The following is a 15,636-nucleotide window of genomic DNA, read 5'->3' as shown; positions in this document are numbered from 1 at the left end:
TGGCATCACACATGAAATGTGCTTCATCCAGTAAGCACACGATACGTATGACACTGCTGTGCACAATAATAATTTCTCCCTGTGTTCAAACATTTTAGTTCTCATATTAATTTAAGGCGAAAACCACTTTATGTATCACAGTCCGTGATGTGCATAAGAAAATGTGCACTTGGTTACACATGGCTGCACAGTCCAAACACCATAGCTTTTGTATTATTATTTTGTGACAAGAAGTTAAATTTTTTTACTTCAGATTTACAGTACTTACTGTTCAAGCAGCGAAGTCAACTTGGAACAACTGCACTAATTGGTAGCTTTCACAGTGCAATAATTTACACTGAAAATCAGTTTAATTTATGCACCCATTAATTTTGCAGTCCATCCAACAAGGTGAAAACCATCCACTCCAGAAATAGATGACTCCATTGTCTGCATGTCACATTTTCAAATCCACCTTGCAACGCTTCAGTTTCCAAGCAGTTTATATTTAGTTTCATGATCTATGGTGGACACTGCAGCACTCCATACAATTCACTGGAAAAACACTCTCAAGCCGCTACTGCTAACACACATTTCCCTCTCTCATGCATGACATGACAAGTCCTCATTTCACTTTTCTCCAGACACCTTCGTTGCAATTTTCACCTAGCAATCTCTTGATACTTTCTATCGTCAGCCTCTCTAACAGAACATCACCGATTACAATGTTCAAAACCTGAAGGAATTGCAATTTTATACTATTATTAGGACACGTTCTGAAGCAGCAAGGGTATAATCAATTTACTATTGGAGGGAAGCGTGGAGGGTAAAAATCGTAGAGGGAGACCAAGAGATGAATACACTAAGCAGATTGAGAAGGATGTAGGTTGCAGTAGGTACTGGGAGATGAAGAAGCTTGCACAGGACAGAGTAGCATGGAGAGCTGCATTAAACCAGTCTCTGGACTGAAGACCACAACAATACTATTATACTTGTAGAAATGTTTTACACCACACAATAACAATTGCGCAAGTACCAACAGCAGAAAAAAAAAATGAAAAATGGCAGCTACAGAACATATTATGTGAACAAATATACAAAACCTATACTATTGCAATTCCCCCCAACATGCAAAGAAAATTACATCTTACTAGTGTAGTATCTCCACACTTTGTGTGTGTGTGTGTGTGTGTGTGTGTGTGTCAAGAATAAGTAAAAAGCTTGACAGCGAAAGTATATCAAAGTTAAAGTAGATGTCAGCTAAGTATCTGAAAATATTACAACCCATGAAATTAATACATGTTTTTTCTTCACATGATTTGAGCCTCCTATAGATCACATAAATAATTACTTCTTATTTAACTTTTGGTTTCTTCCAATAATTTTTTCATTCAACCATAGTGCTGTTATTTCCGAACATCTGACCGCTTTGCACCAGTTTCTTTTTTAACCAATCTGAAGATAGGAATCTTAAACCCTCTTTTGATACTTCCTCTGTTCATGATTTCATATTCAGACTTAACTGTTTAAGATAATTTCTTAATGCCATTTGGACCAGGAAGATTTTTTGTGGATGACACGTTCAGAACTTCTCTCCATATCCTGTTTTCATTCATCTGAACCAGACGGTCATCAAATATCATTCTATGTTTCCTGATATTGATATTTAGTTGTTCAATTTTCAGTACTTTTCTTGTTTAAAATAATGAAGGTTTTATCTCTTGGACATGTTAAAATAACATGCTTAGATTGTTAAGGGATAGCTGAAGTGTCTATTTTAAATATGTAACATAAAATGTTGCATGCTTTTTTATACTCAAAGGGAAACATATGTTTGGTTTAAGTCTGGAAAACATGTGAGCATTAATGTTTTCTTTCTGAAGACAAGAGAGAAGCTGACATAATTTGAATGAGAAAAATAACATACTAGAGCTAATGCTACATGCCTTATAACCTGTGTTGTCATATTTCTGGTTTTTGCCCAGATTACTGTCAGATGAGAGAAGGTGACATAGGGCATGAAACAGGAGTTACACTTCATATGAGCCACTACCTGCACCTATGACTAACACTATGACGTGTCAGTACAGTACAAATAATACCTTCATACTGCAATCATTGTGGAACATATGCAAAAAGAGAAATAAGAACATTCATGTGTCATGCAAAAAAGCAGCTCTTGCTAGTTCTCCATTGATTCTCTTTCTTCATGTGTCTACTTTGTTCCTTGTCTAGTGATAGCTTCATTCCCTGGCAGAACTTCCCATTTGCTAATTTTTGTCTGTATAATTTCTTGTTGAAAATGTCTGATGGACTTAGGTGAGCCATTTCTAAATCCTTTTTGACCTGCTGGATCCAGGGTATGCTTTTGAGTAGCTGTATGTACATCACTGTTTTGTGAGTGAAATTTTATGTGTATATCTATGAACTCCCTGAAACGAGACTCAAATTATTAATCTTCTTTACCTGATGCAGTCTGTATTGATCTTCTATTCTTTTGGAGTGCAGTAGCATTCTTAGAATTCTAGGTTTCTCTTTTACAACATCTTCCACATCACCTTTTTTGTGTAGTGCAAGCATTAACTAGCATACAAGACAAAGAGACAAGGGGAAAGACTCCTGGATTTGTGCCAGAGAAATGGAATGAAAATAGCATAGAAGAAAAAATGGAGCATGGAGAAAGTGGTGAAAAACTAAAACTGATGAGGACCATAAAAGATATATAGAGGTAACAGCAAAGAAAATGGCATGGGAAGAGTTTACAAAACAAACTTGAAGATGTGAAGAGCAATAAGAAAATGTTCTATAAAATGATGAAAAATAAAAGGAAGGCTTCTGAAGTACCAGTAACGATGGAAACAGAGCATGGTACTGTGACTGAAGATCCAGGGAATATAAAACATCTCTGCAGAGAACATTTTAAGAAACTGTTAAATGCTGAGGAGCAGGTACACGAGGAAACAACAAACAATGGACAAATTGGGAGAAGTTCGTAAGCAGGATTAGGACAAATTACATGGGAAGAAATGGAAATAGCTGTGAAGAAGATGAATGGGGGGAAAGCCCCAGGAACTGATGACTTCATCAGTGGACATGATAAGAGCAGCAGGTCCAGTGGGAATAGTGGCTATATAGAGTACCGTCAAGTGTATGGAGAAATAGTACAAAACCTGACAATTGAAGGAGACATTGTTCCCATCTTCAAGAAAGGCAATAAAAGACTTTGTAAAAACTACAGAGGAATAACCCTTATGAGTCATACAGCCAACATTTTTGAAAGAATTTTACAAAATCGAATAAGTGAAACAAACAGAAAATGAGCTGAGTGACGAACAGCATGGGTTTAGGAAAGCAAGAAGCACAATTGACCTGATACTTTCTATCCGTCAACTGATGGAAAAAGTTGGGAGTATAACAAAAGGGGATAATGGTTTTTACAGACACAGACGAAGCCATATGACTCAATTAACAGGGAAAGACTCTGGGAAAAAATGAAGAAGATGGGTATAGAAGACGGGTACATTAATGTAATAAAGACAATGTACAGAGGACACAATTGTAGAATTAGAACACCATTGGGGAACAATGAATACTCTGAAATAAGACAAGAACTTAAACAAGGAAGTATTCTGTCTCCTGCACTTTTTAATGTTGTGATGGAGGAAATGAATAAGGCAGTTAAAGACATAGTAAAAGAAAAAGCCAAACAGATGATTTTTGCAGATGATATGGTAATATGGGGTGATAAAGAGGTAGATGTATAGTTACAACTTGATGTGTGGAGGGAAATAAGTAAAAGGTATGGATTAAAAATAAATAAAGAAAAGAGTGGAGTAATGATATTTGGAAGAGACAAAGGGATCAATGGGAATATTACTTTGAATGGAGAACCCCTCAAAGTGGTAGACAGTTTCACTTATTTAGAGAGTGAAATATCTAGTGATGGAAGAATAACCAACGAAATTAATATGAGGTTACAGAAGGGAAGTAATTTCTACCAAACAATAAAACACCTGATTTGGAATAAGGAAGTTTCAGAAAAAGCAAAACTCTTTATGTATAAGAGTTATTACTTCCCTATTGTCACGTATGGAGGAGAAACATAGACAATGACAGAAAGGGACTGGAGCAGACTGCAAGCAGGGGAAATGAAATTTTTCAGAGCAGTTAAGGGAAAAACAAGAAAGGACAAAATAAGGAATGTAGTAATTAAAAAGGACCTTAAACAAGAAAGTATGAGAAAAGAAATAGAAAAAATTAGATTAAGATGGTACGGGCATGTTAAGAAACTCCCCAAAACTATGGAAGAAATAGAGATGAAATGAAAAAGACCTAGAGGGCGCCCCAGAACACGGTGGAAAACTGGGAGTGAGAATATCTGTGGATAGGAGAGGTGTGACATGGCAACAAGAGGAGGAAGAAAAGTGGTGGGAGAACTGAGCCAAATGGAGAGTACTTGTCAGCACCCAGACCCAGCAGTAGCTGGAGTGGGATCCGAATACAAATAGATACACAAGATAATAAGGATATTTTAGTTGCTGTTTTTCATGTGTATGGACACACATTTTTTGCTGTGGGTGATGTACATTTTGCTGTAAGCTTTTGCGTTCAGGTTTTCTGTGCCATTCTTTCTCCCCCTACAAGTTCAAGGATTTTGCCCAAATATGTGAAGTATGAGACTCTCTTGATTTTTACAAATTTTATCAGCCTTTCAGTACGATGTTTTGAGCAGATATACTTGGGCTTTGGAAGAATATCTGATGACCAACTCTTTCAAAAAATTCCTTGGGAGTTTCTACATGTTCATTTGCTATTGTCTTGTAACCTGTCATCTACTAGTATTGCTAGACGATCTGCAAAAGCTAGGCAAGAAATCTGGATGTCATTTTTAGGTCTCCAATTCATATGACCTTTAAGTAGTTTTGGTTTTAAGTTCTTTTTCCCAGTTTCAGATGACTTTATCCAAAATGAGCATAAAGAGGGTAGAAGAGACACCATAACATTGCCAAACACCAGTTTTGACCAGAAATGATTCTGATTCTTCACCCATGAATTTTACTTTGGTGGTTGTGTTGATGAATGTTTGTTTGCTGAGATTAAACCACTGTCCCCTCCCCCATATACTCCAATAGCCACTCTAACAGCAACAGTGAAGAAACAATTCTATGTTAATTCAGATTAAGACAATTTATCCTTACATCCTTACATAAAACAATAATGGAAATTCCTGGACACAGCAGTATGTAAAGCCAAAGAAGCTTGTGATTATATATGCTATACATCTTTGTATGCAGTCAACAGACCCCCATAGTTGATATGGGTACCACACACTTAAGAAGTGGGGAGTGTCGAAAGTGTGTCTTGTAAGCTGCTCACATTTACCCAGTATCCTACCGATTGAGCTGAAGTCTGCAAATTGCTTTTCTATGTGATAATTTCATTTAATAACCCCATTAATTGTAACATCCAGATATCTGTATGAGTAGATTGATTCTAATTTTGACTTGCTTACATTTTAGTCATAGTTTTTTTATTTACTTTATGAAATGCAGATTTTACATTTATGAATTATTATAGTGAGCTGTCTATAACAATTTGAAATCTGACCCAGATCTGACTACCGTATTTACTCGAATCTAAGCCGCACTCGAATCTAAGCCGCACTTGAAAAATGAGACTCGAAATTAAGGAAAAAAATATTTCCCGAATCTAAGCCGCACCTGAAATTTGAGACTCGAAATTCAAGGGGAGAGAAAAGTTTTAGGCCGCACCTCCAAATCGAAACAAAGTTGGTCCATTGTAATGAGACACAATTTAGGTCGAATGAAAGACGATACAGCTACAGTAGTTTGGTTCGAGTCGTAAGCTTAGCAGTTAAGCTTTACCAGGTAGCCATTGCTATGCGTCAGGTGCTCCGTCCGTATTTATACGGGTACCCTTCCTTTTTCACGTGCTTCGTCTGGTTTGAATCGATTGCTTATTTTGCTTTGATCTGATAAGTGCCGTTTTCTTTGTTATAGGTGTTTACGTCACTCTAAGCTGAAAATGCATTACTGTACTGTGTCATGCATTGTTTGTCGCATTCTGATAGAGCGTGTTTACGGCCTGTCGCCGCTCGCGGCACGGCTTGCTTTTGTGCGCGCTACTGCCGCATTTTTTTTTTTTTTTTTTTTAAAAAAAAAGAGGAATCGTCTCATTAGCCAAACAATGGCAAGAGACTGCAGTTTGTTGTTACTTACACTGCTGCTTTCTTTGATAATGATCAACAAGAACCAAATAATAGACTGCGTATGATAGAACATGTCCTGAACGAGAGTTAGGCGCAAATTTTTCTCCGTTTGAAAATCTTTGCGGCCGCTTCTTTAGTACATCAAATTCTGCACAGAAATTAGTCATCTTACATTTAAAATCTAGTCAGTTGCCGTGCTTCATTTCTGACTATATCACTATTAGGCATAAGAATAATACGAATATAAACATGACACGATACGTATATTCCTTCCGCGTTTGCTGTTGTCTCACTCTAGTTTCGTAGTTTATTAGGCAGACAGGATTTAAATGAGATAGCAGCAAACACGAAAGAATACATGGCAAAATGTTTATTTTCGTATTATTCTTATGGTGAAGAGAATACTGCATGTGATTCACATTTCATCAGGTTCCTATTAGCAACCATCTCTTCTCACAGGTAGGAAAAAACTCGGAACGTAGAGTTGGCCATATTGACAAACATCCATAACAGTCTTGCCAGTCGGATTTTCGTAGTACATTGAAATTCTGCTACATTCGAAGATGAACAATACGGAATTTGTATTTACTTCGTTGGACAATGTATGAAAATGCAGCGAGAAAAAAAAAAAAAAAAAAAAAGGTTTTGGCGCCAGTATTTATCTTTGTGCCCACAAAGCATGTTTGTGTAGCGCTACATATATTCGACGGCAGAAGTTAGTTGTGGAGGCACCTACCAACATTTTTCAGAACTTCCGCTTGCTTTGCACTCGATTCTAAGCCGCAGGCGGTTTTTTGGATTACAAAAACCGGAAAAAAAGTGCGGCTTAGATTCGAGTAAATACGGTAAACATGTGTCCAGATTTTTTTTGGACAGTATTTCACTATAGGTAACTGCACCATCAGCAAAAAGAATGAACACTATCTGCAATGTTATTAATATACAATATGAACAGCAAAGGTCCCAACACACTTTCCTGGGGAACGCCTGAAATTACTCCCACATCTGTCGATAACTCTCCATCCATTCTGTGTCCGCCCTACCAAGAAATACTCAATCCAGTCACAAATTTTGTTTGACAATGCACTATTATTCCAATAAAGATCAACAATAGAGCCTTTCACCTTCTATATCCAGCATACACTAAGACAACACTGTTAGACAGTGGAAATGGGAAATTAAAGATGGTATAAGATTAACAGGACACACATATATAAATACCCTGCTCTTTGCTGCTGGCAAATAAGTATTCAGAAGATAGAAAATGACATTCAATTTTAAACACATCCTTTAAATCAAATATGAAAGAGCTATTGTCTAACAATTTCCGTAAAAATAATAAAGTAATGGTCTGCGAAGGAAAATTTCCAGTATGCTTTAAAACAGTACACGATGATCAATCAATGGAACAGGTGTCACATTTTCAGAAGTTAAGCTTCCATATTGGCTAAGAGTCTGAAGACGACATCACTAATAAATTAAATAAGAGTCAGATGATATGTGGTACAATGCACAGAATACCCAGTGATGAGGAACAATACAAAGTTAAAATTTTACAAATAATGGGTACCCCTATTCTAACATATGGAAGCAAATTACTAAAGACTAAAGAAGAATTCAGTTGCTTGAAATGAAATTTTCAAAGTAAAGTTGAAAGATATACGCTCAAAGATTAAATAAAAAACAGTGTCAAGAGAGAAGGACTTAATACTGTATAAATGAAAAACAGAGCAGAGTTGTATACCGTATTTACTCGAATCTAAGCCACACTTTTTTTCCGGTTTTTGTTATCCAAAAAAACCGCCTGCGGCTTAGAATCGAGTGCAAAGCAAGCGGAAGTTCTGAAAAATGATGGTAGGTGCCGCCACAACTAACTTCTGCCGTCGAATATATGTAGCGCTACAATGGCATGCTTTGTAGGCACAAAGATAAATACTGGCGCCAAAACCTCTGCGTCAGTAAATAAATTAAAAAAAAAAGGTGGAAGACGAGCTTTTTTTTTCTCCGCCCCGAGTTTTGACCACTGCATTTTCATACATTATCCAACGAAGTAAATACAAATTCTGTATTGTTCATCTTCGAATGTAGTAGAATTTCAATGTACTACGAAAACCCGACTGGCAAGACTGTTTGGGATGTTTTTCAATATGGCCAACTCTAAGTTCTGAATTTTTTCCTACCTGTGAGAAGAGATGGTTGCTAATAGTAACCTGATGAAATGTGAATCACAAGCAGTATTCTCTTCACCATTCACCATAAGAATATAAACATTTTGCCATGTGTTCTTCCGTGTTTGTTGCTATCTCATTTAAATCCTGTCTGCCTAATAAACTACGAAACTAGAGTGAGACAACAGCAAACGCGGAAGAATACACTTATCGTGTCATGTTTATATTCGTATTATTCTTAGCCTAATAGTGATACAGTCAGAAATGAAGCACGGCAACTGACTAGATTTTTAAATCTAAGATGACTCTAATTTCTGTGCAGAATTTGATGTACTAAAGAAGCGGCCGCAAAGATTTTCAAACTGAGAAAAATTTTCGCCTAACTCTCGTTCAGAACATGTTCTATCATACGCAGCCTATTATTTGGTTCTTATTAATCATTCTCAAAGAAAGCAGCAGTGTATGTAACAACAAATAGCAGTCTCTTGACATTGCTTCGCTAATGAGACGATTCGCCTCTTTTTAGTTGTAAGCGGCGGTAGCGCGCACAAAAGCAAGCCATGCCGCGAACGGCGACAGGCCGTAAACACGCACTATCAGAATGCGATAAACAATGCATGACACAGTACAGTGATGCATTTTCAGCTTAGAGTGATGTAAACACCTATAACAGAGAAAACGGCACTTATCAGATCAAACAAAATAAGCAATCGATTCAAACCAGACGAAGCACGTGAAAAAGGAAGGGTACCCGTATAAATACGGACGGAGTGCCTGACGCATAGCAATGGCTACCTGGTAAAGCTTACGACTCGAACCAAACTACTGTAGCCGTAGCGTCATTCATTCGACCTAAATTGTGTCACATATTACAATGGACCAACTTTGTTTCGATTTGGAGGTGCGGCCTAAAACTTTTCTCTCCCCTTGAATTTCGAGTCTCAAATTTCAGGTGCGGCTTAGATTCGGGAAATCTTTTTTTCCTTTATTTCGAGTCTCATTTTTCAGGTGTGGCTTAGATTCGAGTGCGGCTTAGATTCGGGTAAATACGGTACAATGGAAACACACATCAACAGAACCATGGAAAACAGGTTGGTTAATCAACTCATTCAGCATAAACTAAAAGGAGGTGACTGAGAAACAGATGGCTTCTGTCAAGACGGAACAGGCTGTAAGTTAGAAATGTATAGACTCCAATGTAACTGTACTTTCATTAACAAGTGTTGGTGTGGTACTGAGTCAAATGCTTACACAATCCCACAATAATGGTGATGAGGCTTTATTAGCATCTCAACACAGGTAAACTACATTTTTCATATCATTATACTAAAACATCTGAGAGTCAAATACTGATAACAATGAAAAATACAACTGTTAATGAATCAGCTGTTTATGATGACAGAAGAGAGATTCCCCTGGTATGTAATTATTTTTGAATTCTGTCAATTTTCATGTTTGCACAATGAAACTATGATAATAAAAAAGGTGTAATTAAACACATTTATGACCGTAATGAAAGATATGGTTTGAATAAGGTATTTTGTTAATAATTTTTGATGTTCATTACATTGACATATTAACACAAAATAAAAACCTTTATTGTGGAACAATACATAATGCATTACAGAAAGGTCACTGACCTGTATTCCAATGTGGCATGAGCAGATGCGGGATGATTTAAGACATACTTCAGCCTCTGGGTTAATATACAAGGCTGTTCCAAAACAGGAAATGACACAGTTTTCAAGTTCAACTTTCCCTTTGCCAAATACCACAATTCCTCTGGACGTACTGCTATTCTCTCGCCCAAGAATGTGACAATTGCGAATCATCAGTCTTCCGGAGCGCACTAATATAGCAACATCTGTTTTGCGGCCATCTATTTTGAGGTTTTCCAGTGTTAAATCATTTCCTGTACAGTCTATCAATACGTTACCAGCATCGTGAGCAGCGACTACTGTCCCTTCTGGAGTGCTAAAACCTAAATAATTAAATTACTAATTTAGTCTGTTTTGGTGATCACTACAGCATATTTTGGTGATATATTTCTGTGAGTAAGTGACCAAATACCTGTAATTTTACCACCATTCTCCAAGCATCTCACTCCACGTATCCCATACACTCCAGGGCAGACCACGACTGTATCTCCAGCAGATGCACTGTCCAATGCCTCTTGTAACAGAGGAAATGGCCTAAAACACATGCAGTTAGGGTGAAATGTCACAATGACAGATTAATAATGGAAATTTGATTATAAGAATCAAACACAAAATTATACAAATTTTAAGTCCTACAATAACACAATTTATTTATTTTTTTAATTGTCACTACTACTCTAATTTACCATTGTACATTGTTTTATCACATATCAATTATTATATTGTTACTATCATTATGCTGGATCAAATTTTATCTTTAACATTTTCATTTCCACCAATTTCCTTCTCACCCTTTGCTTCCCTGGTTATTTCAAGCCAAACAGTATTAATTACATTATTACTACTACTTTGTGAGTCATTCACACTGTAGTGGTACATGTTATAAAGCACAGTAACTTCCTTTTACTAAACGAATGACAGGCATGCATTTAAAAATATGACTTTGATTAATAGTACCTCAAAGAGCATCTGCTGTGCCCTGGTTTGTTGGAATTTATGTGTGGATATGAGAAAGAAAAATGTGGACACAGTGCAGAAAGTGATGATGGATGTGAAATTTGGACTGGCCAGTGAGGGGCCAATAGCACTTTGCAGTCATGCTTTGGGGTTGCTGTGGACTCCAAAGAAGAAAGGGACCTGACGACAACGGCGAAGTACTAAAGAAAAATGAACGTTGTTATATAGACTCCATGCCATCTCGAATTAAGTACTAACTTATAGTTTTGGTGACTCATCATGTATGAACATGCTGTCTGATTAGCTTTGTTAATTATCAGTTGTTGTGAGTTGATACTTTACTTGAATATGGAAGAATTATGGAAACAGTGTTTCGTGATATCGTAGAGAGTTATTTAAATGTAGAATCTCTCTTATAGCCCTCATCCCACAGCAAACAAAAATGAAGTCCATGATTAAATATGTGGCATTGCATAGCTGGACCACATCAAGACAAATCAAAGTTGGTGACTGGAAAATTCAGAAAAGAAGGTAAATGTTATTTCATGGGAACAAGTAAAGACTTGGCATATCACAATATATCAATCACTTGAAGTCAACCCACAACAAGAAAAACCACCTCATGTGGTGACTGACTGGACGTGGACGATAGGAAATAAAATAAAAGAGCTATAACAAGAAATTAAAACTAAAATTATATGGAAAATGGGGAGATATATATCATTGTTGAGGGTTACAGAAGCAAACCTGCCATCAAGAACTGTATCGTACGCATATATGCTGTAACGGTACAAACCACAGCAAGATTTTTCAAACAAAAGGGATTGTGACTTTAATTAAACCCAAACAATTTACATTGTCACAATCTTTCACAAAAGAAATACCAGTTGGCCAAAGCAACCAGGTCAACAACAAACATTATTAACGTGTTCACATAAATCACAAGAAGATAAGCAGACTACAGAGAAGATTTTCAGTGAGCAGTTTTGACAGCGATTAGGGCTGTGAGAGCTTCAGATGGCAACATTCCATCACTTGGCAGTGGCAGTGCAGCTGACTTCAGCAGCTGGTGCGGCAAATTATCCTAGTTCTACAGTGTACTGCCTCCAGAATCTGTGTTTAGTTATTTAATCTGCTATAACTGACTGTGAATGATGTTGATTAACACTGGGTGATGTAGATATGTTGATAAACAACATTTTTTGTGTGATAAACACTTTAAGTTGTACGGTAATGTAAATAACATGCCTATCAGAACCAGAAGTACGAACAGTATGGTTTTAGCGGAAAGTCTAAATAGACTTAAATCATTAGATAAACTAGAGGAGACGCCTAAAAAAAAAATGGAGGAAATAGATGAACAGCAAAAGTAAAGCAGATAAACCACATGAATTATCTAAACATAATAAAAAAAATTAGATGATTTAGCCACAAAAATAGAATTAGAGGAAACATTAGCTAATTTACCTATGGAGTTCAAACCTAAAATAGTTGATCCATTCTGATGTGGTTAGACAAAAAGCGAAAATACAGTTTAAAGTTTTAAATGATAAGATGATAAAATTAGGGCAATCACGTTCAAGCAGTTATGAAACTATATATAAATCTCAGAGACTCAAGACAGGGTAGGAATATTAGAACTAAACAAAAAATTAATTGAAATTTCTAATTATCCAAATACTTTAACTAATTTGGAGACGTGCCTACAAGAAACAGTGGAGAAAAAGGTACACAGAAAAGTAGATGCCAACAGCACTGTCTCCAATTATGTGGCTCATACTATTAATAATAGGAGTGAGTCACAGAGATTATGGAAGGAATTACAAGACACTAAACAGGAACTTAAAAGCAAAAGAGCTACATCTAGCATAGGCTTATCACCACATTTATTTGAAAAAAATTACAAATAGAAAGTGGAAAGGGAATGGAGTTTGCTGTGCTTGTGGAGTTCGCTGTGCTAAGCAGTTTCCAAAGTTTAAGCTGGAAGGATAAGTACATCCAACATATTTCTTAGGAGTATTTTCTCAATCTATGCCTCGGAAAAGGGATGATAATAAAAAAATACATTTAGCACTAGAACATTTACAAGATGAAGCAGCGGAATGGGGAACAGCTCATTCAGAGGAACTTAAATCGTGAGAAGATTTTTCAGTGAAAATTTAAGAGAAAATATTGGTCCACAAGCTTGCAAGAAAAATACCACAATATTTCATGGGGTGTAAGTAAAACGTATATTCAGTGGCATCTGCTAGGTCCAAGTATTTAGATAACACAAAAGATCAAAAACTTTATAACACTGATAGAATAAATATGTTTACATCCTCAGGATAATCAGTCATCTTTGCAGATTAGGAGGGGTGACAACTGCCAGGTTCCAAATTAATTGCTTTATTTTTTCACACTTCAGTTTTCTATGAGGCAATTGCTTCCTCTTTAACTATTGTATTGTCTTTCAAACTTTCTCCTACTATCTTAGAGAGATTTTGCCAACATGATTGTTAGCTATTAAAAGGGTACAGTTACACTAATATTCTCTCTGTAATTCATTGCAGAAAGGTAGATTTATTTCCACAATCTTGATAAAAATTGCCCAAATATTTTTTTTAATTTTTTTGTATTGGGATTTCATATTTTTCCCCCCTTCTATATAAACAATGAGTTGGATTTCATGTACGTTTTATAGAGGAGATCAACTACTGGATGAGTAATAGATTTTTGTAAGTACACTGGTACATGTGTGTGTGTGTGTGTGTGTGTGAACACTCACATGGTTGTTAGGATCCAGAAACGTACCGTAATTCACAAAGACATTAGGATAAATGAGGGTCTATTGTCTTTCTTTTTCTCCTTTTCGAAAACATAAGTATTCTCTCTGTAATTCATTGCAGAAAGGTAGATTTATTTTCACAATCTTGATAAAAATTGCCCAAACATTTTTTTTAATTTTTTTGTATTGGGATTTCATATTTTCCCCCCTTCTATATAAACAATGAGTTGGATTTCATGTACGTTTTATAGAGGAGATCAACTACTGGATGAGTAATAGATTTTTGTAAGTACACTAGTACGTGTGTGTGTGTGTGTGTGTGTGTGTGTGTGTGTGTGAACACTCACATGGTTGTTAGGATCCAGAAACGTAATTCACAAAGACATTAGGATAAATGAGGGTCTATTGTCTTTCTTTTTCTCCTTGATCCTAATGCACTTTTACTTCCCTTCCTTTCTTCTCCATTAGGAGTACCAATTCTATCCTCCCTCCTCCCATATGCATATGTTACTATTGCTGTAACCCTTCTCTTACCTGGACCATATAGTGGTGGTGACACCCTGTTTTATCAGGTACAACTGAGAGATCGTGACAAAAATGACAGTGACACAGACTTAAGTTTTATATTTCTTTCCCATGAAAACATTCGGTTTCCTCCAGCAAATTGAATGATTGGAGCTTATATTAGTGACATCATCTGAATGTGTGTGTGTGTGTGTGTGTGTGTGTGTGTGTGTGTGTGTGTGTGTGTGTGTGAGCGCGCGCGCACACACACGCGTGCTTGCTGTGGGGTGGAGGGGGGAGGACGGGGAGTACAAATTGTACAAGTTAAGAAATTACAATGCACTAATAACTAATATAAGCTAAGTTATTCAGAGGCAGTTCTGTAACACATAAATAATAACAATTTGAGAAATAGGAGTGATAAGAGAAAAGAAGGAAGTAAGAAATTAATATCTTATATAGATTTTGAGTATGATCACTATGCTAAGTAGAAATCTTCAGTATTAGAAATGGTAAAAACTGTATGGTCAGAGACTAGGCATATGATTGTAAGCATGAAGGTGGGATGTATCCAGATTTCTAGAGAGGTAGGATTATGAGAGGTTAGGTTTACCTAGGAAAAAGGGAATGTATACCTGAGGTCTGGTGAATCCAAAGGAAGCAAGACCTGAACTAATTTCGTAGGACTGAGAGGGGACCTATACCTAATGTCATGTGGAGCCAAGGAAGTAAAGACATGAAATATAAAATAAATAAATAAATAAATAAATAAATAAATAAATAATTTATGGACTGGTTGTGAGGTAAACCACACTACCTCTAGTTGTGTAAGTTGTTCTACATGATATCTTAGAGGGGAAATCCGTAGTGGTACATCTTGCTATAAATCATAACAACTTCCTTTTACTAGACCAATGAAAGATGCTCTTGTGAATAACATGACTTTAATTAGTAGTAGCATAAAAAGTATCTACTGTGCCCAGGTTTCTTGAAATATGAGAAAGAAAAATGTGGTCACAGCACAGAAAGCGACGACTGATGTGAAATTTGGACTGGGCAGTGAGGGAACACTTGCACTTTGCAGTCATGGTTTGTGGGTCTAATGGACAACAAAGAAGAAAGGGGCCTGACGACAAAGGTCGAGCACTAAAAAAAACAACAAATGTTGTTCTATAGAGTCTATGCCACGCTGTCTCAAGTTAAGTATAAACTTATGGTTTTGGTGAAACATTGAAGCATCATGTATGAACATGAAAACCTTTGTAATTATAAGTTGTTGAGAGTTGAGGACTTACTTGAATATAGAAGAATTATGGAAGCAGTTTTTTGCGAGTTCGTAGTGAGTTATTTAAACGTAGCAGATCTCTTACAACC

The 15,636-nt window shown here is 36.5% G+C and overlaps 1 protein-coding gene across 3 annotated transcripts in view; it reads right to left on the bottom strand.

Moving 5' to 3' along the window:
- Positions 1–15,636, bottom strand: part of LOC126188122 (protein nessun dorma-like) — a 232,789-nt gene that overhangs the window by 10,539 nt on the left and 206,614 nt on the right. For all 3 annotated transcript variants that reach the window (XM_049929593.1, XM_049929594.1, XM_049929595.1), the window contains 2 exons: positions 10,447–10,568; positions 10,017–10,357 (listed from right to left, as the gene is read on the bottom strand). In XM_049929593.1, coding sequence (XP_049785550.1) covers positions 10,017–10,357; positions 10,447–10,568 — 463 coding nt within the window. The remainder of the gene's footprint in view (positions 1–10,016; positions 10,358–10,446; positions 10,569–15,636) is intronic.

The sequence above is a fragment of the Schistocerca cancellata genome, chromosome 5, assembly GCF_023864275.1.
Source record: "Schistocerca cancellata isolate TAMUIC-IGC-003103 chromosome 5, iqSchCanc2.1, whole genome shotgun sequence".
Classification (NCBI taxonomy): Eukaryota; Metazoa; Arthropoda; class Insecta; order Orthoptera; family Acrididae; genus Schistocerca; species Schistocerca cancellata.
Note: the sequence above shows the minus strand (reverse complement) of the source record. Positions and strands in the feature narration are given on the sequence as shown.